Raw genomic sequence first — 23,590 nt, forward strand, 5'->3', positions numbered from 1 at the left:
CACTTTTGTACAATAAAGTTTAATCACAATTATAAAAATGTGGCGTTGGGTTTGCGCTATTAACATATGTACAATCCAGCCCAACAGGAAGGGCCCGCCCCCCCCACCATCCTGGCCTGGCAGAGCAGGAGCTTCCAGACACCAGGGTGGGAGGGTGACCCACAGGGTCTGGCAGGAACAGAAGATGAGGCAGGGTTCCAGGCACGGAGTCCCTAGGACTGGGGGCACAGAGCCCCCCCCCAGGGGGAGAACATGGCCACTGCCCCTAGAGACCCCCTAAACTGGGGAGGGGTGCACGCAGGGCACAAAGGGGAAGTCCCCATTAACACAAAGCAAGGGGGCTATGCAGCCCCCCAAGAACAGGATCTGTACAGGCCGGCACCCCAGGTTTCCACAGGAAACAGCTGCTGGCAGCTACAAAACATTTACAGCTTCTTCTCCGCAAAGAAAAAAAAGTTAGGGGGTGGGTGGGCAGGGGCGACAGGGGAGGCAGAAGTTGCCTCAAGGGACTGAGGCTCCCTTGCTGGGCTCAGGGCCTCCCAACCCCGTATCTGGAGATGGGGGCATGTGGGCCCTGCTGAGCCCACTAAGGCTGGGGGGCTGGGAGCTCAGGGCACCAAGGGGAATAAATAGGGGCGTGGGCACCAGTCCTGCCCCACCTCAGTTGAGGGAGCCACGGCAGCTCTCGGTGCCACACAGACACGGGATCTTGTTGTCCTCCAACGGGAACTTGTAGTCATAGGTGATCTCCTCATCCACACCGATGGGCTGCTTGGAGTAAATCACAATCTTCTTCTGGGACTCGATGGTGATCACCTTGGCATAGCAGTTGGGCTACAGAAGGGGAGGGCAGTGTGAGCCGTGGCCGCCCTCCACCCCCATGCCCATCCCACCCTGGCCTGGCCCCCCGCGCACCGTGCAGCAGTGGTTGATGAACCTCGCCAGGTTGCCGCACTTGGTAGCATCGATGATGGTGTCGTGGTCCACCCGGAACAGGTAGCTGCTGCCGATGCCTTCCTGCACGTAGCGCTTCTCCCGCATGTCGGCCACCATCTGGTAGGATGGGGTGCCGCCACAGTCAGGGTGCTGTCCCTCAGCTCCCTGCCAGACCAGGCCTGACCCCACCAGCCCCCATGAAGGGGATTGGGACAGTCACCCACCTACCACCCTGGGGGCCACATCAACCTGTCCTGGACCTACGTAGCTCTTCTCTGGCTGTCAACCTAAGGCGATGATACTCTCACTGCTTCCAGGAGCCCTCTCTCATAGGGCCTCTCCAACCCTGACACCTTTGGCTGCCACTGTGGTGGTCACTGGGCAGGAGCAGTGGCCACTGGCTCCTCCTAGAGCCTCTGCCTGGCCCCTAGTGGAGCCCCCAGTATATGGTGGGGCTGGGCCACTTCCCAAGATGACAGTGGCCATTTCATGGACTGACTCCTGTTCATCTCTTCTCCCAGGACCCTCTCTCTCCAAAACAAGCACCCATTGGCTGCCACCTGTCACCATTAGTGCCCACATTCTGTGCAAGGAGGAGTAACTACTTCCCAGGAAATGCACAATAAGGCCCCCTGTATTCTCTTCTTGGGTGATCTCACTCTCTTCCAGGGCTTCAACTGCCAGAAAAGTGGTGGGGACTCCTCCCAAACTTCCATCTCTAGCCAAAATCCACCTCCGTGGAGCTGCTGGGCGTCATCCTCTAGATGTCCCCGGGGCCCTGCAACTCCACATGTGCCAATTGGAACTCATCTCAACCACAGAGCCGCTCCTCCTCACTCCCCACCTCACTGGCAGGCGACCTACCCTAGCTGCTCAGAGCAGCACTGAGAGGTGGCCTCACCTCGCCCTTGCCCTGACTCTCCAGAGCTAACTTGTCGCCGGTCCCGCCAGCTACCTTGGACCCACAGGCTCCTCTGTTACCCCAGTTGCCACTACTTCAGGCCACCAGGGCCTACTGGGATCTCCGCAACAGCGCCCCACTGGTCTTCGTCTCTAGCTGTCCCCTTTGTCCCACCGCAGCCAGTGCCTGGTGCTTCACGGCAGCTTCCCTCCCCTTACCCCTGGCCCCAGCTCACCAACATGGCTCCCAAGCTCCGCGGAGACTGGCTCCGCCTGCCTCTCTAGGGTTATGTCACGGTGACCTCCTTGCCCTCCTTAGACTACCCTGCCTTTTCATGTGCTGCTGGGCAACTGGGAGCATCCTTCCCCTCATCTGAGTCTGGTATCTTCTCATCATCCTTCAGCTCCTGCCTTAAACATCACCGTGCGCCCATCGCTGCTGCCTCCCTGAGCCCCTTTCTGATCAACCGAAGGCCATCCTTTCCTGCAGTTGTTTGTGCAATGCCTGTCTTCCTCCACTAAACTGTGCGAGGTGCTTAAAGGGAGAGAGAATACTGGTCTTGTTTCTTGCTGGATCATCACCATCTAGTTTACTAGTATCCGTTACTAACTGTTGAAGGAAGGAAAAACAGAAAGAGGCAGGCTTCACCGACTATGTCCTGGAGCTGGGAGGTTATGTGGGGCTTTATGCAGAGAATGGATGGCATTCATGCCAGCATCCCCTCTGACTGGGGGCTGGGTTTGGGGCCTCACCTGGCGGATGTTCTGACCCACGTATTCGATGACCATCTCGTCAGCTGCGATGGGTTCCATGGCAAACAGTCCCCACTCATGGATCCGGCTCCGGCCGAATCGGAGCTTCTTCTTCCGGAACTAGAGGGCAGAAGGCAGACCGTGCTGCTGGGTGCCTCCCTCAACCTAACTCCTTGCCTTTCCTGCAGACCTCTAGGGCAGGAGGGTTCTTTGGCCACTCACCTCCCTCCATGCCCACCCCTAGGGGACTTCATGATGCTGCCCTCCCACCAAGCCTCTCTTCCCCCAAGTCCCTGCTCTTCACCTTGAGCTGGTTTAGCTTTAGCAGATCACTGTCCATGATGGCAGAGGTGCCAATGGCACTCAGCAGCCGCCGCTGCTCAGACCGGCGCTCCGAAAGCACACGGTTAGTCCCCTGGGAGAAATAGGACAGAGGTGAGGTAAGCGACAGGAGAAACCATGGGAAGAGATCCCAGTGGGCCAGATACAAGGGCAGAGCCTTACCTGAGTGTCCGCTCCTTCTAGCTGCCGGGCAGAAACAGGACACACATCCAGGTACCTGTCTTTTTCCTTCTTGCTGATGGGGTAATAGCCTTCACTTCGGGCTGAGCCTGTCTGGTGCTCACGGGGCCCATCCTGGGGCCGCCGCTTGCGTTTTGGAGTGCTCAGGTTGGTGAGTGCAGGGTGTTAAGGAAGAAAATGGGTTCCTGACTGGCCAGACCCCTGGGGCCCCTCCCCTCTGTCTCCCCAGTCCCAGCCCAAGGAAAGGGTGACTGAACTTAGCTGGAGGTCCTGAGCATACTTAGTGAGGATAGAAAAAGAGAGAGAAGGAAGTCTCAGATCCCACATTTTCTGCCAGAAAAACTTGGGGAGCCAGAGAAGGGGCAGGAGACAGAGAGAAAAGGGTGGCCCGGAAGCTAGAGGAGAAATACCCAAGCTGAATGCGGCAGACAGAACAGGATAGGGAGGGAGATAAAGGTGCTAGCTGCAATCTGAGGGGGACGTTACCCAGCCGTGCAACCCCAGGGAAGCCTGCCCCCACCCCCGGGGCCTGCCTTCCTGTCCAGAGCAGGCCGGCCTTAGGGCCCAGGATATTGGTGTGATGGACCCAGTGGGTGTCGTTAAGCCAGTCAGCCCCGCTTGTCTGCTGCAGTAGCCGCTCGTATGTGAGCCGCAGGTAGCCCATGTCCTCCAAGTCCAGGCCTGAGTTCCAAATGTCATACAGGATGGTCATCTGCTCAAACTCACTGCGGGGCTCGAAGGAGGGGGGTGGAGGGGGTGGGGGGGGCGGGGGAGGCCGCCTGCGCCGAGCATGAGAGCGGAGGCTGCGACGCCGAACGGCACCCTCCCCGTCACTGCTGCTGCTGCTGCTGCTCTCGGATGACTCTGACTCCTCTTCCTCCTCCTCCTCCTCCTCGCCTTCCTCTTGCTGCTGCTGCTGCTGCTGCTGCTGCTGCTGCTGCTGCTTTGGCTCCTCTGCCTCAGCCACCACCACCTCAGGGGCCTCTAGGACCTCATCTGCTGGGGAGCTGAAGAGGGCTGCAGGGGCAGGAACTGGCTCCACGGGCCGAGGGGCCGGTGTGGAGGGTGGCGGCTTGACGGCCAAGGCGTAGTTGTGCTCCAGGAGGATGTGGCTGAGGAGGGGGCCCGGGCGGTCCGCCTCATCTGATGTCTCTGTGGCCTCCGAGTCATCGCCAGGAGGCAGGGCGGCTGGCCCACGACGGGCTGGGGTCAGGGCCAGGTCGGCTAGCACTGCCAGGTCCACTTCTGTCCCTGGCTCAGCTTCTTCCTCCTCAGTAGAGCGGCCTCGGCCTCCAGCCCTGCTCCGACCTCCTCGGGACACCTCCTCGGGCCAACTCTTGACCAGGGATGCGTGGTCCAGGGGCAGGTTTCGAATGGTCCGCTCCACGGCCCGGGGAACTTTGCGGGAGACAGGTCCAGGAGACTTGATCTGTGGTGGGGCAGCTGGGGGAGGCTCTGGCGCCGGCACCTCCTCCACAGCAGAGAAGGAGACGGTTTTCCGGCGTTTCTTGGGTGGGGGCAGGAGAGGGATAGGAGAGGAGGGGCGCTCGTCAGGGCGGTGGGCGGGGGCTGGGGGACCCGCTGGCGGCTCAGGGGGAGGCTGGGGCACACTGGGAGGTGGTTCCTCGGTGGAACCTGGGGAAGGAAGAACACAGGGAAAAGGAGAGGGTCAGCAACTTGGGCCAACGTCATCAGACAAGAGGTTCCTCGTGGGCAGGGCACCGGCGGCCTCGCTGAGGAGGCCATGTCCAGGCTGCCTTTTGACAGGCTGCACGCTCGCCCCCACTACCAGCAGACACTTGGGCTCACTCCGCAAACACACTGCTGCCTCCCGGCTGCAATGTCCTCAGCACTGTGGGCTCCCGCGGCGGGAGGAGATTCGACAAACAGCCACTGAGCACCAACTCTGGCAGGCGTGGGAAAAACACGTCAAGCAGACACTTTCAAAACCCTCACAGAGCTTATAATCCAATGGGGACAATGACGGGAAACAAAGGCACAGCCCAAACTGTGAAGAGTCGGGATAGGAGCTCCAGGGAAACAAATACTTAGACTGTAGCCTGTTTACCAAGACTGGTGGTGACTGACTGAACTACGTCCAAGGACTAGGCACACGGGCCAAGACGAGTTCTGCCAGGCAGTGTATAATGAGGATGCAATTAACCAGGCTCTGAATTAAAGTATCTGTTATTTCAACTACAAACAATGTTCTTTCTCTGTTTAGTGAGGTGAGAAAGATACATGTAAAAAGCCAAATCTTTGTATTAAAACACTGCATAAAATTTGTTTCCTCCCCACCACATGCCAAACAGTACTAGAGATTTGCCAAAGTGCACAGGGGTCAAGACTCCCCTAAAGAAGGTGAGAGTGAAGCTGAGATCCTAAGGATGGGGGGAGGGGGGTGTGTGGCCTGGGGAGGGGACACATTGTCTTGGGCAGGCGGTGCTCTCTCCCCAGTCCCCCAGAGACACAGCTTCCCTCTGTTGGGCGTCCCAACAGAGGGTCTGAATACAGCTCAAGCCAGACACATTTCCCTGAGGCAGACCCTGTCTTGCAGACTGACCCTCTCTCTTCCTAGGTTTCAGCCACCAGAACAGGCATGGCCTTTCAGACCCCTGGCCCTTGATTTACGTGGCTCCCTTTGTTTGGAATGCCTCTCTTCTCTTGCACGTTGGGAAAGCTCACATGCAACTTTCAGCCCCAGCTCAACGCCATCTTTGTGAAAGCTTCCCCAGCTTCTTCAGACACTGGTAGTGACTTCCTCTCAGAACCAGAAGGCCAGTGCTTCCTAAGTGCCAGTCTTTTTAGTCTGGCAGCAGATTATTAGCTAATATTTTGTGCCAAGTACCAATATAAGTCAACATGTGTTGACTACTCATTTCATTCCTGACAATTAGCCCGTGAAATGGGTACTATTAATAAAACCCAGTTTACAGATAAGGAAACTGAGGCAGCGAGAGGTTAATAACTGGCCCAAGGCCACACAGCTCACCCCAGACAGCCTGGGTTGAATTCTGTGCTCTTATCCACCTCCCCATGCTGCTCTGGACATCCTGTAGTGAGGCTCTGTGGTTTCACGTCTTGCTCTAACACTCCCAGAACTAAAGGGCAGTCAGCTCCAGGCCTGACCCAAGCAGGCAGTGATCAACATGTGTCCACTGCCTTAACAGACGTTCCCCAACCAGGCACCCTCAGCAACGTCCTCAGCCTGCTATCTCTTGAGACTCTGGACAGCATCTGGTGTCTCAGCCAGCAGTGAGCCACAGGGTGGTCCTGGGTGTTCGTCCCAGGTCCTCCAGTCTTCTTGCCTCTTCTCCTCTCTGTTTTGGGGCAGCCCTGCCTCTGACCCATCATTCCAACCTAGCTCACTGTGCCCTCTGGAAGTCTGGCTCTTGAGGGAAAAAATTCCCCTCCTGGCTCAGCTTCTTCACATAGATTTTTCTTTTGCTTCCTATCCTGAAAGAAACCTGGCCATACCTTTCATTTAGGGAGACAACTTTTGGGGTACCTTTCTGGTCTACAACTCCCAGAAGCCAATGTTTCTGCTACATGACCTGCCCTACTCCCTGCGCCCATCCATCATTAACTGATGACTACCTGACCCAAAGCAGCCCAACCAGAAACTTCCCTGAGAATAAGGATCTCAGATAGGAATGGGTTTCTCTGCAGCATGGACATCAGCTGGAATAAAGAAGCAGGGGAAGCCCATTTGCAGGAGAAAGGAATGAACCACACCAGAAGATAGAATAAAGGCAAATCAGGGTGCCTCAGTGTCTCAGTTAAGTATCTGACTTCAGCTCGGGTGATGATTTCACGGTTCATGGGTTCGAGCCCCGCGTCGGGCTCTGTGCTGACAGCTCAGAGCCTGGAGCCTGGTTCAGATTCTGTGTCTCCTTCTCTCTTTCTCTCTGTTCCTCCCACACTTGTCCTCTCTCTCTCTCAAAAATAAACAAACATTTTTTTAAAAAAGAAGAAAAAGAGGAGGCGGAGGCGGCAGAGGGGGAGGGGGAGAGGCAAATCCTAAAGGGTGTCCAGGTCCCATCTTTGGGTTCCACTAAACAAGCCCTCTCTTGCCATCAGGCCACATATCCTCTATCAAGGTGCATCCTGGGAACTCAAATATCCCTATCATTCGGTAAAAGCCAAGAGACCTGCCTTAACCTTCCTCTCCTCTCCCATTTCTGCCATCTACCTAAGGGGCTTTTTTTTTTCTTTTTTTGAGAGCGTGAGAGCAGGGGAGGTGCAGGGAGAGTGAGAGAATCCTAAGCAGGCTCCACACTGCCAGCACAGAGCCTGACACAGGGCTCGAGCCCACAAACTGTGAGATCATGACCTGAACCAAAATCAAGACTCAGATGCCTAACTGACTCAGCCTCCCAGGCACCCCACCTAAGAAACTCTGATATCTCACCCATTCACCCCATTCTCCCCTCTCCAGTGCCTGCCTTCATTCATCCTCAGCCAGCCTCCACCAGTCCTGTACGTGACCTTGTTATCCCTGGAATGGTGCCACCTCAGACCCCTACACTCTGACGCCCTGCCCTCTGATCACACTTCCTCAGGTCTCTTCAGTTCACCACATGGCACCACACCTATTCAATTCCCCACCTTCTAGCTCCCTCTAGCCTGTCCTCCTAAATGAGCTGCCTTCCTTCTTGTGCCTGCCTGCAGGGCCCTCACTCTGTCTTCTCCTTTCACGGCACTTTCCACATCCTTCAGCTGCCACAGCCACCCTGTATGGAGACCTCCAACCCTGACTCTGCCCAACCACTTGTGCTCCCTCCTCTTTCACCCCTGAGCCCCAGTCTCAGCGGGGCATCTGAACCAAGCCCGGGTCCCTTTTCAACCTTATTCCCTTCTCTACTTCCTTCCCCAAGGCTCCTCCTCCAGCCATTCCGTGGAGCTCAGAAAATGCCCTCTAGGTCTGATGCACAGAAGGCCCTCAAGCATGAAATCCCACATCTCCCTGCCTCCCCAATTATGGATGTGCATCAGACCTAGAGTCCACCCCTCTACCCCCCAGATACTGCTCTCTCTCTCCTGGCCTATCTATCTGCCTCCTCCTCTCTGCCCTATATCTACATGCTTCAGTCTCACTTATTTTGGAAAACTAAGCCTCCATCAACCCTGTATTCTCTTGCTGTCTCTCCAATCCCAGCTGGGTGACTTTGAGCATCTCACTAAGCTTCAGATTCCTCATCTGTAAAGTGGGAGTAACAAGGATGGAATGAGGACTAAATAAGAAGACAAATCTGCAATGTCCTAGGCCTATAGCCTGGCACACAGGAAGCACTCAAGAAATGTTAGTATTACTCATTACAGTCTATCAACTCTCTCTCTTTTCACAAGAGTAGTCTACCCTTCCAAAAGGCTGGTTATCTCTGTCACCTGCCTTACTCCTGAACACCCCATAACTTGGCTCCAGTCTGATCTGCTCTATTGAAATTGATAAGGTCACTAGTGACCCCCTAACTGCCAAATCCAGCAGAAGCTTTTCCTATCTTACAACCTTTCTTTCAGCCTGTTGGTACACACCACTCCTTCCCTTTGAAAACTGAGCGTCCTGGTTTCCTTCCTATCTTGCTGATAGCTCCTATTTGGCCTCCTCTGGCTCCCCTTTGCCCACCTGTCTCTTACACAATGGTAAGGCACGAGCCCTTCTCTTGTTCTAGGGTTTATCACATCATTCTAGGGTATACAACGAGCATGTTCACACCCACACTTGCCCTGTTCCCAAGTATTTACATTTCCAGCCCACTGGTTCTTTACACAGCTTCAGATCTACTTTTTTTTTTTTTAATTCTTTATGTTTTTTTTTCTGATTTTTTAGTTTTGAGAGAGAGAGAAAGAGCATGAGCAGGGAAGGGGCAGAGAGAGAGGGAGACACAGAATCCGAAGCAGGCTCCAGGCTCTGAGCTGTCGGCACAGAGCCCAGCATGGGGCTCAAATCCACAAACCATGAGATCATGACCTGAGCTGAAGTCGGACGCTCAACTGACTGAGCCACCCAGGTGCCCCAGATCTACTGATCCAACTGCCTGTTGGATGTTTCTTACCTGGAGGTCCCAGAGGCATGTCAAAGTCAACCCTAAAGTATCACATCAGCTTTCTTCCTAATTCTGGTTCTCCTCCTTGACTTCCCCTGCCCAAAAAGTAGTTCGACCAAGTGGTTCTATCTCCTAAATTTCTCAAATCCTCATCCCCACTTCTACTCCCTACACCTCACTCATAACCACCTTTGCTTTGGTTCACGCCCTTCACTTACCCGCATCCCTTCAAACTCTTACACGGGTCACCCTACCTCCTTCCTCACCTCTCCGAATCCCTCCCTTTCCTGCCAGAATGATCTTTCTGGCAAAATGCAAAACTGACCACATCCCACCCTACTGAGATTGATGCCCTCTGACCACCGACAGACTCTTCTGCTACCGACAGACTCAGGAGAGGCTGGGAGAGGTGTTTTAGGATTAATGAGAGCTTTGACTCGTGAGGTCTGCACCAGAACAGAGTGCACCAGTGCTGGGAGGTCTTCATGTGGTCACTGTCCATCTCAGACCAGATTCTCAGTAATATCTGAGAGATGTCTGGAAGGCCACATGCATTTACGAAGCCTATCTTGAAAACTGACTTATAAATTCCATGCTAAGAACACCCTACTCCAAGTTACCACCATTGGTTCCCTTACTTACTAACTGCAATAGCCTCTTATTCTTCCTCCACAAACTCTGGCCCCTCTCCAAATTTTCTAGGCACTGCTTCTTTTCAGAACACAAACATGATCATGTCACTGCTCTGATGGGATTCCACTGCCCTCAAGATAAAGACCAAATTCCTAGTATGATCTACCCATTTTGTACGACCCAGCCCTTGCTCACCTCTCCAGAAGTCACCCCAGCTTCTCCTCACTCTCCACCATCCCGAAGGTTTCTTTTATGTCTTCCAACATGCTGTTTGCTTCCAACATGCTGTTTGCTCAAAGGCATTGTTGTGCAAATGCCTTTGCACATGCTAGTCATTAATGCCGGCTGCCTGCTTTACCTTGATTTCAGCTCAATGATGTTTCAGCACAGAAGACAGCAAAGATGTCTCCACAGATGTAGTCAGGTTCTCAGAGTCCTCTACTGTGGTGTTTATCAGTTTGTAACCACAGATTTTCTTAGGTATTTATTACTCAACTAAACTGTCTCTCCCTATAGACCATAAGCTTCAGGATAGTGAGAACAGGACTTATTGTGCCTACCACTGTATCCCTTGCACCTACTGTGAAGTACAGATGACTCTTCAACAACATGGGTTTGAACTGTACGGGGCCACTTACATACACACTTCTTTTGATAAATACAGTAAGGTATCATAAATGTATTTTCTCTTCCTTAAGATTTCAATGACTTTTTTTTCTCTACCTTGCTTATTTCTTGTAAAAATACAGCACATAGTACATATAATATGCAAAATATGTGATAACCTACTACTTACACTACCAGTAAGACTTCCAGTTAATTGTATGCTACTAACAGCTAAGTTTGAGGGGAGTTAAAAGTTATAGGTAAATTTTCGACTGTGCAGGGGGGTTGGTGCCCTTAACCCCTGCATTGTTCAAGGGTCAACTGTACTCAGTAAATAAATACCTACTGCCTGAATGAACAGTTCACTCAGAAGGACAAATTATGTGTATGTGCTATAAAATAACTGAATGTACAAATCCACAAAAGAAAAGATAAAATTAAGTTCCAAGCCAATGCTGTTACTAGTTGCTTTCCACCTATTTGTCCATTTCATCACCTGCAAGTGTCCACTACACATTTAAGGCACAGACTCAAGAAAAATAGGAGGAATTTGTTAAATTGGGATTTTCCTTAATTAACTTGGACACCATTCTGTTTTCCTTGTTAGCCAAACACCCTGCCCTGGCTCTGTAAACCGCTCATGACAGCAGTTTGAATGTGGCCATAAATGGCTCCAAGGAAGGACTGACAGGAGATGGTGACTTTCGTTTTCAAAGTCACATACTTGTACATAATTAAAAACTGCTAACCCTGTCACTGTTCTCACAAAGACAGATAGACACATAAACAGAGACCAAATGAACAGCTCAGCATCACCTACCTACAGGTCTTGCCGGAGACTTCTCCTGTTCAGGGAGAGGCGTGACTGGGGAGCCTGCAACCCGCTCTGGCTCGGGCTCTTCCACAGGCGCTGGCAGGGGCGCAGGGACATCTCTGGGGGGAGGGGACGTTGAGGGTATGGTTGCTGGCTGCTCCTCTTCCTCTTCTTCTTCAGAGGAGGACTCAGATGATGAGGAGGATGAGGAGGAGGATGAGGAGGAAGATGAGGACGATGACGAGCTGGATGAGCTGCTGCTCTCGGAGTCTGACGTGCTATCATTTTCACCATCTGAGTCGGCATACAGAGAACATTTGGAGGACGAATCGCTTTCCCCGTCCTCGCCTGGAAATCCAGAAGGGGCAATCAGGCGAGGTGGGAACACCCCTCCCTTGGTCAAGCCATGGGTTCATTCATTGACTCCCTACCATGGACAGGTTAGGCACTGTGCTAGGTGCTGGGAAGTCCAACCCTCAAGGAGTTGAATAAACACACTATTTGTTCACGGTGAGATAAACCTCAACATGAAAGGCTAGGGGACCATGGCAAAGGGAAGTCCTGGATTCTACCTGGAAGATCCGGTCAGGGAAGGGATCCCTGGGAGGGAGATGCTGAAGTCAAGGACAAGTAGAAATACACTAAGCAGGGGCGCCCGGGTGGCTCAGTCGGTTAAGTGTCCGACTTCGGCTCAGGTCATGATCTTACAGTTCATGAGTTTGAGCCCTGCGTTGGGTCTCTGTGCCGACAACTCAGAGCCTGGAGCCTGCTTTAGAGTCTGTGTCTCCCTCTCTCTCTCTGCCCCTCCCCCACTCGCATTCAGTCTCTCTTTGAAAAATGAATAAACATTAAAAAAAAAAAAAAAAAGTACACTAAGCAGACACGAGGGCTGAACAGGGATGTCAAAGGTGAGGGAAGGTGAGACACCTGGAGACCAGTAAGCGGTCTGCTTTAAGCTTTTCCCAAAGTGGGTCTTATAAATGCTGCCTAGACGACAGACTCATAAAAAGGACTGTAGGATAACAGAAGCTTTAAAAATATATGTTTTATGCCTCTGGGAAAGGGCAATACACTAGAAGAATTCTGTAAGAAGTTAAGAAATTTGAAGTGTCTGAGGAACACAACTGGATAAATTAGAATAGACAGTGCTGGTGGCCAAGGATGGGTCTGGAGAATGGCAAGATAGAGCTGAACAGATAAATGGGAGCTAGGTTCTAAATGGCCTAACGTATCAAGAGGAGGAGTCATCTTATAGAAAATAGGGCGCTAGGAATCGACTTTATGGAGGAAGTCACAGGGTCAGGTGTTCGCTGAAGAAAAGAAAATGCCATTGGTAGACTGGAAAATGGATTGGAATGGAGGAAGAAGGATGGAAACAAAGACGAGGTAATCAATCAAAACTGCTGCAGAAGACTCTAACTGAGAAAAGACAGAACAGCAGGAACAATGAAGGCAACAAATCCAAGAAACACTGAGGTGGTGAAACTGACAGAAAGCAGTGACAAAATGGATGTACAACAGTCTGCCCCCTTAGAGAAGGTGACCCTGCCCTCTTCTTTCCTGAAAAGATAGGCTCTCAGATCATCATTCTCCCATCTGGCCTCTGCTGAAATGGCACCTCTCAGAGGCACTCCTTCTCCAAGAGATCTAGAACAGCCCATCTTTCCCCAGCTCCCCCACCCGTTACTCTCTACCCCAGTAACCTAGTTTCCCTTCTGCAACGTATGTATCTCTGAGGTGCTATTATCTGTTCACTCGTCAAGTCTCCTCCTCCCCTCCAACTGATCACAAGTTGCATGAAAGATGTGTCCCCAATACCCAGAACAGCGCCTGGTACACAGTAGAGGCTCAACAGCGATTTCTGAACAAATGAATGAGAAGAAAGACTAAACCGTATATCCAAGACTCAATGGATGTGGAGGGAGGAGGTGTTCAACTGAAGAGCAGAGCAGTGTCTGCTGATGGCAGCTAAGGGGAGAGGGGAGGAAGGGGAAGCATGGCTCGGTGGCTGGACCTTAAAGGAAGAGCAGTGCTCAAAGGCAGAAAGGCATGGTCTGGTAGTTATCAAGGACTGGCAGGAGAACATGGACCACTTATCTTGAGGGGTTGGGCAAATTAAGTACATTCTGCTAGGCTGTCTTCAGAAAGGAGCAAAGTTTCAGTATAGGAGGTAAGCAGAAGGGAGTGTTCTGGGTATTGGACTTACTGTTTACAATGGGCCAAGCGTTCCAAAGGATAGGGCTAAAGAACAGCTGCTTTTGGGAAAGGCAAAGGTGGCCAATAAATCTAGCATGAAATTTCTGTGGACTCAGGGAAGCGATAGACAGGCAGCTGAATTCCTTCCTCCCTGAGCCAGAATTCTACTGTATTCTGTCTGTACCTACCATCTGATGCCTCTGTCTCCTTCTTTGTAGTATCCATGGCTTCCTCACGTTCTTCATCGTCTTCATCTTCCTCATCATCCTCCTCATCCTTAAAGAAAAGGACAAACAGGGACTAACAGGAGAAGAACAACTGTCCTCCCGGAGGCACAGCTACCTGGGCTCCAGCCCAGAGAGAGAAGGTGGCTGTGGTGACAGGAACTCAGCAAGTAGGCTTTTGGCAAGAACCGGGCGCCCCTCACCTTCTCTGAGGAGGACTCCTGGGATGCTTCCTCCCCCTCACTGTCCAGAGCAAAGGATTTGCGGTGCTTGCCCTGGGTCTTGCTTCGCTCTTCATCTCGTTTTGGGGGCTTGGTTCCCGGACGTCCCGGCTCTCCAGCCTCCTTCTCTCGCTCAGGGTCTAGGTGCACATGAGTGGCTGTTAGAGCAATTTACCATCAGCAGTTAACAGTCCCCGTTCCCCTGGCCCAAAGGAGCTTTTGCACACACCACTGCTGATCTTCCTGACAGTCCGACAAGACAGACCTCATTTTACAGACAAGAAGCTGAAGCTCAACAGAGAAAAACCCAAAACCCCAGAGCTACCTGTAACATTTTATAGAGTTTAAACATACTGCACCCGTTTTACCTTTCATCCTTTTCTGGGTTGGGTGGAAGAGGGAGAGGACTTGTTATGCCTGACCAAGAAAACAGTACTAAGGTAAACGGGTCTCCAGGGAAGCAAATCGGACTCAATAAGGAAGTTTCCTAGCCACGTAAGCTGTCAACCGATAGCTCAGACTTAGGGAAACTGGGAGGGAGGTTGCAGAAGAGCTTTAGATGGGGAACTTGGGCAGATGACCTGTTAAACCCTGAAATCCTACGACTCTAAATGTTGAAAGTATTTCCAGTTTACAGGGGAAAACTGAAATACAGAAAACTTCAATCAGCACGCCAGAGTAAGAACCACAACCAGAACCCAGGAATGACCCCATCTTAAGCTTCTCACACATCTCAGAACTGCTTTCATTTAACCTTGCACCAAAACCTCTACTTGGCTACCTGCCCTCCGACATCTTCACCCTTTACCTCTGCTTATTACTTTCCTGTCAGAAGCTAGCACCCTTTCCCTGTTCTCCTTCCATCTGACTTCCCACTCACCATCTTCATCCTCCTCAGCTGGAGTGGAGGGCCGGGGCCTCTTTTCCTCACTGGCCTCTGAAATTTCCGAAGGCTCTTTTCGCTTTACCTGGGGTGCCGGAAGAGACAGAGCCTGTTTAGAACTCAAACTCTTATGGTTCCCAACCACCCCTACCCCGAGGAAGGGAACTCCCACCCTGCGGTCTCCTCCCTACTAGGCAAGACCAGTTCTGGGTACCTTGAAAGAAGGCAGCCGCAGGGCCCCTCGCAGCCCTGACCCAAAAGCGAAGGCCTCGATGCCCGTGGTACCCCCACTCTTGGCCCAGTCTACGAGGGACAGCAGGCCTGGCTCTTTGAGTTTTGTCTTCTCTTTATCCTCCTCCTTGGCTTGCTGTTTGGCTGCGTTCTGGAATGGCTGCGGGCAGTAGGGGGACTGAGCCCCAGAACCCAGGCGTTCCCTCCTGCCTCCTGCCTGAGAACTACTCCCAGGTCCCAGGAATACAGAAATGCATCTACTCACTCCTCTATTTGACACAGATCTATGCCACACCCCCCTTGCACCAGCCCCCGTGCAGACATTTCTTCAAAGTCTGCTCATTGAGTCCATCCCCCTTTATTATTCCTAGTCTACAGATGGACACGTTGAAGACTGAAGCCCAGAGAGACTTAAGGGCCTCGTCTGCCAGAAGCATGCAAACAGTAGAGCTAGAACAAAGCTCCTCTGACTCTAAAGCTTATGTTTGTTTTGTTTTGTTTTTCGGCAAGCGAGCGAGCGAGCGAGCGAGCGAGAGAGAGAAAGAGAGTATCTTAAGCAGGCTCCACGCCCAGTGTAGAGCCCAATGCAGGGCTCCATCTCACAACCCTGAGCTCATGACCTGAGCCAAAATCAAGAGGTGAACACTTAACTGACTGAACCACCCAGAGGCCCCTCAAACTTATGCTTTCCTACTGTTTCATTTGTCCCAGTTCTCCTGCTCAACCACTGTGCCCCATCAAGTGGTTACACAGTCTCTCTCTCCACTTGCCTTGATCGTCTCTATTTTTTACTTTGAGCTGTGTAGCCTGGAAAAGCCAGAAGTCTACTTCCTTCAATGGAGCCCCAGGTTTTCCCTAGTCCCAAGCACTGGCCCTCACCTTGGCCTTCTCTTCCTTGCTCTCCCACCACTGGTCAAAGGCTCCAAAGGCTACATTCTCCACCATCTTGCGGTTGAGGTCTCGCTGCATGATGCTCTTCATCTCTTGGACTAGGGTGGCCAGCACACGCCCCACGGTGCCTGCTGACGGTAGGGCCTTGCCCTCTGCCAGCTCTGCTTCCTCCCTGGGAGGTAGCCGGGCCTCTTCTCCAGAGACCGAGGAGGAGGGCAGGGGCTCAGCTGCCATGGGCAAAGGCAGGTGGTATGCCTCCCGGGAATATGCCCCTCGGCCTTCTTGCCCTTGTGTGTACAGAGCGTAGGGTAAGCCGTAGGCTGCCTCTTGGGGGGGTGGGAATGGGAGGAAGGCCTCCCCAAAGGCCCCACCAGGGGGGCCAGCTGAGGCAGCAGTCAATCCCTTGCCCTGCCGCAGCTGATGGAGCCGAGTTAACATCTGGGTCTGCATCTGGAAGGACATGGGCATCCCTCCCCACTGAGCCCCAAGTCGATCCATGAGCTCTAGGGAATTCACAAAGTCATAAATGTGGGGGGGTGGCGGAGGAGGTGGGGGGTACTCAGGGGGTGGTGGCCCATCAGGGCGTGGTGGGAGGAGGTAGGCAGGCTGGTGGGGAGGATAACCAAGGGGTAGGGAAGCCAGGTAGGGAGGAGGAGGAGGGGGTGGTGGAGGAGGGGGTGGAGGCTGCTGGGGGGGTGTTGGGGCCGGAGGGGGTGAACCGCCCCTGTCATCATCAGAGATCTCCATATCCTCTCCCGAAGAGCACGGAGAAGCCTGTAGGAGTGCAGAGGAGGGTCACATGAAACTTCTGCCTTTTCCATGGGCTTTTCCTCAAATCCCTGTTCTCTTATCGAATGCCCTCCCCCACCCCACCAGACCCAACCCTGCCTCCCAGATCCCAGTCATCTCTGCCGGCTAACCCCAAACTCACCTGGTTCTGTCCGTTGGCCTTGGGAGACTCCCGGGTAACCCCTGGTTCCCCACTCCCTGTAGGTGCCACATCCTCAAAATTAGCTGGGGCTGGAGGGGGCGTGCAGGGCCCATGACCTGACCCAGAAGGCACCTCACTCCCTATGTCTCTAGACCCAGGGCCTGTGGTGCTGTTCTCTTCCTCTTCCTCTGTGTCAGAGGCCAGGAACGAAAACTTGGAGCGCTGCTCCTTCAGCAACATCTCAATGCGGGAATCCAAGCTGCTATGCTGAGCGAAGGGCACACTCTCATTGGTGGTCTCTGGGGCTGGGGAGCCGGAGCGGGCAGGTGAGGCTGGGCGGGGGGAGGTCCGAGCTTCTTCTCTCTCAGGGCTGGGCCCTCCCCCACCCCCGCCTCCACCAGGTTCTGGAGGCTCCGGGGGTGGAGCTTCTGAGGCAGGAGGCCGGTAGTCCTGGTCAGCAGGCCGGCTGGGCTCAGGGGGCAAGTAGGAGGTGTAGGAAGGTGGGAAGCGCTCAGCTGCATTTTCAGCAAAAGATGCCCCAGGGGGCTCCTCCCGAGTTGCACGGCGGGGAGGGTAGGAAGCATGGCGTTGGTAGCGATTCCAGCTTTCATAGTACGCTGGGTAGTTTGAGTCAGTACCACGAAAATGAGAGGATGAGGACGAAGAGGAGGATGAAGAGGACGAGGACAACGAAGAGGAGGAGGAAGATGAGGAGGAGGACGAGGCAGTGGCTGCAGTAGTGGCGGAGGCAGCTGTAGAGGTGGTCGTGGGGGCTGAAGATGCAGAGAAATGGCGGCGGGAAAAAGAATCTTGGTAGCTGTTCTCTGACCGCCGAGGCTTGAAGGAGGTTGAAGTGGTGCTGGAGAAAGAGTGCAGGAGTTAGCTAGGTTCAGTTCTGTAGGACCAAACCCTAGTGTCCTGGTTCGCAGTACCCAGGCGCCCTTGACACTGCCCCCCAAGGAAGATCTGTTGGGTTTCTAGCTAGACAGGGGGTTCCCTGTGGACAGGGATTCCATTGGCTGAATCCATAAGAAAAACCAGTACAGATTACTCCCAACTCCCTTTTAGGGAGACTCCAGGTTTCTTCTTTCTAGTGTCAACTCCCAGAATCTGGGGGTCCCAGAGGGTGTTTACTCTGCACCTGCTGGAGTAGGCAGAGTCCTGAGAGTAGGGGGTGCTGCCCCGAGATGTGTAAGGGGTTCCTTGGGAGGACTGAGGGGTGAATTGGCCAAAGGAAGATGGGGTGTCTTGTCGGCTGCTGGAGAAGCTTGTGTCCTGGGAGCAGGGGGTGCCATTGCCAGGAGTGCCCACCCCAGCAGAGCCCGCCGGGTAAGCAGCCGTGTCAGAGGAGGAGCGGCGGCGGGATTCAGTCTAGAGGGCAAAAGTAGAGCACGGAGAAAAGAAGACATCAAGTACCATACAACAACTTGCCCTTCCCCAAACCAAGAACCTCAGTTCCCTGTCTTTTGAAAGCATCTCTGCATCTTTTCTTGGCTCTTGCCATCCTTAATGGAAGTCCAGAACCTCCCAAATACTGTTCCTGGCACCCAAGCACTGTGCCCACGTGGCTAGGGCTGTGGCAACAAGCTTCTTACCGTCTCAGTGGCTGCACCAGAGCCCTGGAACTTCTCGCTCAGCGCCTTGCCCCCAGTGGGCACCGTCTGAGGGGTGTAGGAGCCATTGACTATCAGTTCATAGTATTTCATTCGTTGTTGTCCTGGAGGGAGGAAAATGGGAGCCATCAAGAGTCAGATGGAAGAAGCAACTCCTTCCTTCTTTGGCTTTCCCCTTTCTTTCTCAGGCCTCAAGTTTCCTATAATTTCTTGGAGTCCTGGGTTCAGGGATTTCAGGTCTTCTACCTTGTCTCTACCTTTGGGACCTCCTACCTCATCTCTACCTAATGATACAACAACATACTGAACGGCACTTTACAATCTATAATCAAACATCTTCACTCATAAATTAGTAATCTAAGTTGGATAATCACCAGGAGAGAAAGGCATCAGTACCCCTATTTTATAGGCTCAAAGAAAATTGACCTGCACAAAGTCACAAAGTTGGTCAGTGGCAGACTGGAATTCAAACCCAGGTCGTCTGATGCTAGATCCCACCATGCTCTTCATCCTACAAACTAAAGGTTGCAAAATGGCAGCCTGAGGGCTAAATCCAGTCCACAGTTGTGTTTTATTTGCCCTACACAATCACTTAAAAATTTGGCAGGGGGGGTGGGGGGGAGGGATTTTCAGCACTTAAAAACAATGAGATTTCACACAAAAACCTAGATTCCTGGCTTAATATAAAAACGTTATTTGGCAACAGTTTTCATTCCCAAGTGCAAACTGGCTAATACCAACTAATAGCCGTCTCCTTCAGATGACAGTGTACTCTACAGTCCCCGACTCCTCCCTACTGTTTCTCAACACAGAAACCCAGACTGCTTCACTTATCTGTACAGGTCCCTATTCTCGATCCAAAATTTCAAAACCCCCCAAAACTTAAAACCAAACATTTTTTTGAATTTGGTCTCAAAACTTGATCTGAACTGAGGCTATTTACTAGGTTTTATTGATGCTACCTAGTATAACCCTTCATTTGTTTTCTTACAAACATGTTACATGCTAGACTGTAAGATGCTACCCAACCTTGCCAAGGACCCCCCCACACACACACACACACACGAAACACATAAAAACCACAATCTCTCTGTAAAATTCTGATTTCACAAACACTTCTGGCTCCAAGAATTGCAGATGAGGAATCATGAACCTGATCATTCACCTGGCCCCAATAGGCATTTGCATATAAAGTCTCTGCTGGAACCCAACCTTAGGCAGTAGGCAAGAGAGCCCTCACCTTTGATGTCGAGCTGGGCGTGGATGATGTTGCCCATGACGGAGGTAAGGTGGAGGTTTTTGACTGTTTCCTTGGCTCCCCGAGTGCTAGTGAAGAGCACGCGGGCCAGGCCCAGGTGCTTGCGAGTACGGGGGTGAAGAAGGATCTCCACCTCTTCCACCTCACCATACTTTCGGCACATATCCTTTAAGAAGGTCTCCCGCACATTGTCATTCAGCCTCGCGAAAGTCACTTCCTTCAGAGGGATCTGTCCGATATAGAACTCATCCAGCTGTGGAGAAGACAGGAGTCTTGAATCTGGGGTCTCAATACTGACTACTGTTCCTTTGCCTTTTGGGAACTTGGTTCAGAGACGACTGGGAAACACGGGCAAAGGAATGGGGAAGAGGGGCTCCAACAGGTGATAGATACGTCAGTCTGACCTCTCTCTGCTCTGAGTTCTTCTCATCACAGAATAATACAAGAAATCAGGAAAAGAAACGTACAACTGAGAAATAAGTATACGTCAAAGAAATTAATTGTAGAAAATAATTTAGTAGTTCAGCTTTTACCATGGACTGGGCAACAGAAATACAAAGATGAAAAAAAAAAGATTCCTGTTCAGGAAAGCAGACAAGACATATATACGTAGTCACTGTTGTGACACAAATGTCCGCAAAAGTGTAGACAGGGTGTTTAGGAACCCAGAGAAGAAAAGTGTTGTTCCGAGTGGAGGCAAGGAAGAATTCACAAAGATGGTGTCACTCCTATTTGACTTTTTGGGTAACAAGAGTTCAAGAGGTGACAAGGACTTAAGACATGAAACTATAAAATAACTTGGCATTTTCTAGAAACTGCAAAACGTATACTAGAGTAGAACACAGATATACAGCATCAAGGCAGGAGATGAGGCTTAGTCAAATCTATAATCATATGTGCCAATGCACAAAAACATGGACTTGACAACAAAAATAATATAAAAGCCAAATAAAAAATACAAATGGCAGGAGCCATCTGTGGTGGAGCATGAAATGGGAAAAGAGAATGGAGGCAAGAAACCCCATAAAATGAATACAGAAATTGTGTTAGAAAATCAGCAATGGAAACAAAAGAATTAAAATAAAAAGGAAATGTGTTTAGAAAAGAATCAGCAAGACTTGGTGATAGATTATGTAATAAAAAAGAGGACAATCATAGGATGACTCCCAGGTTCCTAGTTTGTGCAGCTAAGTACATGGTATTACCATTCATCAGTAAAAGGGAAATGGAAAGGAAAGCAGGATCAAGGAGTAAAGAGAACTTCTTTTCAACCTCTTGAGTTTGAGATGTCTGTGGGGCCTCCAGGTGGAGCTGTCCCTCTACCAGGCATAAAAGTCTGGAGTTCAAGAGACTGATCTTGGCTGGAACCAGAAATTTATCACCATGTCTCAGTAACAATCCAAATCGTGTATGTGAAAGAGACTGTCCAGGGAGAATACACAAAGTGAAAAAAATGGAGTGGCAACCTTACAAATATTTACTTAATAAAGAAGAATAAAGAATTAGTGAAGAAAACCAAGACCCATCAGTTTTCGAGAGCCAGTCCAAGGCCTGATGAGTATCCTGCCTACACAGGGAAAGAGGAATACTTTGAGGAAACAAGATGGATCAAGGCACCAAACAAGGAGTGAAGAGCAGAGAACTCCAAGGATGGTGCTCCTGGCCTTGTCGATACCCTTAATCGTTGAGAAACTGGCATATCACACCAGGGCACTGTCATGCTGTGACATGGACTACACAGTGATAGGTACAGCAAAGAAATGTGCCTTTACTTCATCCTTCAAGAAGTCAGCACTCCTGCTTGAGACACCTAATCTATACCTTTCTAGAAGATAAACACAACTCCTCTCCAGAACAACTCAGTCTCACAGCCTCCGAGCTTTTAAGACTTGGTTGTGATCCTTTCATAGGAAAACCACTTTTATCAGGTTATGTTGAGACAAAAACTGCCAGGATGAATCCTCCACACCTCCCAAGGGCCACCACAACAGGGTCTAGCAGATACATACCTTAAACTTAGGGACTGGGAGGGAAAAGTCTCTGTTTTTGGACCTGACGTGGCATCGGGGGTCTTGGAGGTCTTCGACTGGTATGTATTTTGAGTCCTAGGAATGAAAGCAGGAACAGAAAGACAGCTCAAGGTGAAACTGTTGAGTTCTAGGAAGCCCATTTGGAGACTCACATGCAAAAGAGCTGAGTTCTGGTTGCACACTTTTAAGAAAAGCAGTCTATGGGTATGGGAGTTCAGGATGCTGAACAGAGGTAACAGAGGAGAATGGGGCCTGGAGTTCCCTAGATGACAAGGCCTGGGGCACTCACGTTGACACTGAAGTGGACTCCATCATAGCGGTACACCTTTTGAGAAGGCCTGCGCAAGGCAGGGTCCAAGGCAGGATCCACGATGAGCTTGTAGTTCCGCCACTGGAAGCTCGGGGCTTTCTGCCCATCTCCCCCACCTTCCTGATCCATCTTTGCTCATTTACACTGTCAGGAAAGAGGAATAGGCAAGGGGGTTCAGGGCTTAGGCCTGACCCCCTTGCTGCCCCTCACCGACCAGCCCAGACTTCAGGTCCGCTCATCACCCCAGTTTCCACACCTCACCATGACCCGTGGCTCCCCCAGATTTTCCCCCAAGTACCCTCTCTCACAACACCCCATTCTCTCTCCACCTCCCAACTCTCCCCTCAGGCCCCCAGGCCCATCTCGCGCCCCCTTACCTTCCCGCTCTGCTTAGCGCGCGCCCCACTTGGCCTCAGAGCAAGACCCCTCCCCCGCCCCCTGGCAGGCCCCGCCCCCTCCCGCCTCCTCACCGGCCAGCGGCCCGGGCCAAGCCCGGCTCTCGCTCCCACACACCCGCTTGCGTCCCCGCGCCCCGATCCTCTGGCCAAGAGGTGGCACCTCTTCGGGGCGTTGGAAACACCGCGAGACCGAGCTCGAGACCCGGCTTCGGCCCCGAATCCGGGCGGGGGGGTGGGGGGGGGGAACGCGCGCCGCTGCCCTCTCCTCCCGCCCCGGCGCGTTCTGCCCCCCCATCTCCGCGCACGCGCGGCGAGGCCTCACTCACCCGCTCGTGGCGAGCGGCTCCCCCTCCCCCCACCCCGCGCGGCACCTCAGCGGCGCGAGGCGGCGGCGGCGGCGGCGGCGGCAGCGCGAGACCCGGCCCCGCAGCGGTGGCGGCGGCGGCGCCCCCCCACCACCACCTCCCCGGCGCGCGCACCAAACACCACCGCCACCTGCGCGAGGCCCAGCGGGCACAGCGTCTACATTCGCACTTTCGCCACGGGTGCCGCCGGGAGACCCACGGGGCCGAGGAAAGCGGCTTCGCCTCGGCCGGCGCCCTTTAAGGCTCCAGAGTTGCGGCCCAGGGAGCCTGGAGATTGGCCGCATTCCCCGGAGAGTGGGCTTCACCACGACTACCCAGCTGCTCTGGCCTGGGGTCCTTGACGAATCGGCGGCGACGAAAGCAGCGACTAATCCCTGAGGAAAAGGGGGCGGGGCGGAGGGGAGGAGGCCAGCCAGAGCTGGGGAGATTTGAGTGGCGCGTTGAACAGGCGCAGATTCGTCAGGCGGGCGGGGCGAATCGGTGGATGGGATGCGCGCTCCTTTGCTCTTCTTTCCTGCCCCTTCCTTGTGCGGCCAAAGGCCTGAAAGGCTGCAGATTCGCCACAGGTCCTGTGGTCCTGGCCTCAGCTGTCGCCTCCCTTCACCCGCCTTGGTGGAGTCAAGAAAATAATGCCTGGTTAGCCAAGCCCCGTTGGCAGAGTTGGCCACTTTTCCCGGATCTTTCTTACTAGCAGAGCTTGGGGAATGCCCAATTTCAACCCCGGAGAAATGGCTACAGCCCAAAGCTGCTCTCGGAGGCCGATGAGAATTTCCAGCCTGGTATAGAGAGGCCCGAGTAATTCTGAAGAGCTGGCCTAACGAATCTGCG

The 23,590-nt window shown here is 52.6% G+C and overlaps 1 protein-coding gene across 5 annotated transcripts; it reads right to left on the reverse strand.

The window, feature by feature from the left end:
* On the reverse strand, window positions 1-23,045 carry SETD1A (SET domain containing 1A, histone lysine methyltransferase). 5 transcript variants are annotated; one of them, XM_058710613.1, is made up of 19 exons: window positions 22,932-23,045; window positions 21,979-22,143; window positions 21,669-21,764; window positions 19,642-19,912; window positions 18,384-18,505; window positions 17,930-18,159; window positions 16,789-17,647; window positions 15,846-16,631; window positions 14,950-15,126; window positions 14,733-14,820; window positions 13,835-13,992; window positions 13,596-13,683; window positions 11,218-11,559; window positions 3,685-4,746; window positions 3,094-3,266; window positions 2,894-3,004; window positions 2,590-2,709; window positions 916-1,053; window positions 1-834 (listed from the first exon to the last, which is right to left on the reverse strand). In XM_058710613.1, exons 2-19 carry the CDS (start codon window positions 22,126-22,128, stop codon window positions 661-663), a joined length of 5,145 nt encoding a protein of 1,714 aa, XP_058566596.1. In that variant the 5' UTR covers window positions 22,129-22,143; window positions 22,932-23,045; the 3' UTR covers window positions 1-660. The 5 variants fall into 5 exon arrangements, with proteins under 5 accessions (XP_058566596.1, XP_058566594.1, XP_058566598.1 ...); XM_058710611.1 differs by having other exon boundaries at window positions 22,893-23,006; XM_058710615.1 differs by lacking the exon at window positions 22,932-23,045 and adding an exon at window positions 22,724-22,852 and having other exon boundaries at window positions 11,218-11,505.
* Window positions 23,046-23,590: the final 545 nt, after the last annotated feature.

This window comes from Neofelis nebulosa, chromosome 18 (assembly GCF_028018385.1).
Source record: "Neofelis nebulosa isolate mNeoNeb1 chromosome 18, mNeoNeb1.pri, whole genome shotgun sequence".
NCBI lineage: Eukaryota > Metazoa > Chordata > Mammalia > Carnivora > Felidae > Neofelis > Neofelis nebulosa.

What these genes read in the sequence shown, in the direction of transcription:
- SETD1A (XM_058710613.1), bottom strand. Translation starts at nt 22,128, where the DNA reads ATGGATCAGGAAGGTGGGGGAGATGGGCAGAAAGCCCCGAGCTTCCAG. An exon ending in GCAAGGAAGAGAAGGCCAAG is followed by an intron (nt 15,127 to 15,845) that starts GTGAGGGCCAGT and finishes TACTGCCCGCAG; the next exon opens with CCATTCCAGAACGCAGCCAA. An exon ending in AGGAGTCCTCCTCAGAGAAG is followed by an intron (nt 13,684 to 13,834) that starts GTGAGGGGCGCC and finishes CTTTTCTTTAAG; the next exon opens with GATGAGGAGGATGATGAGGA.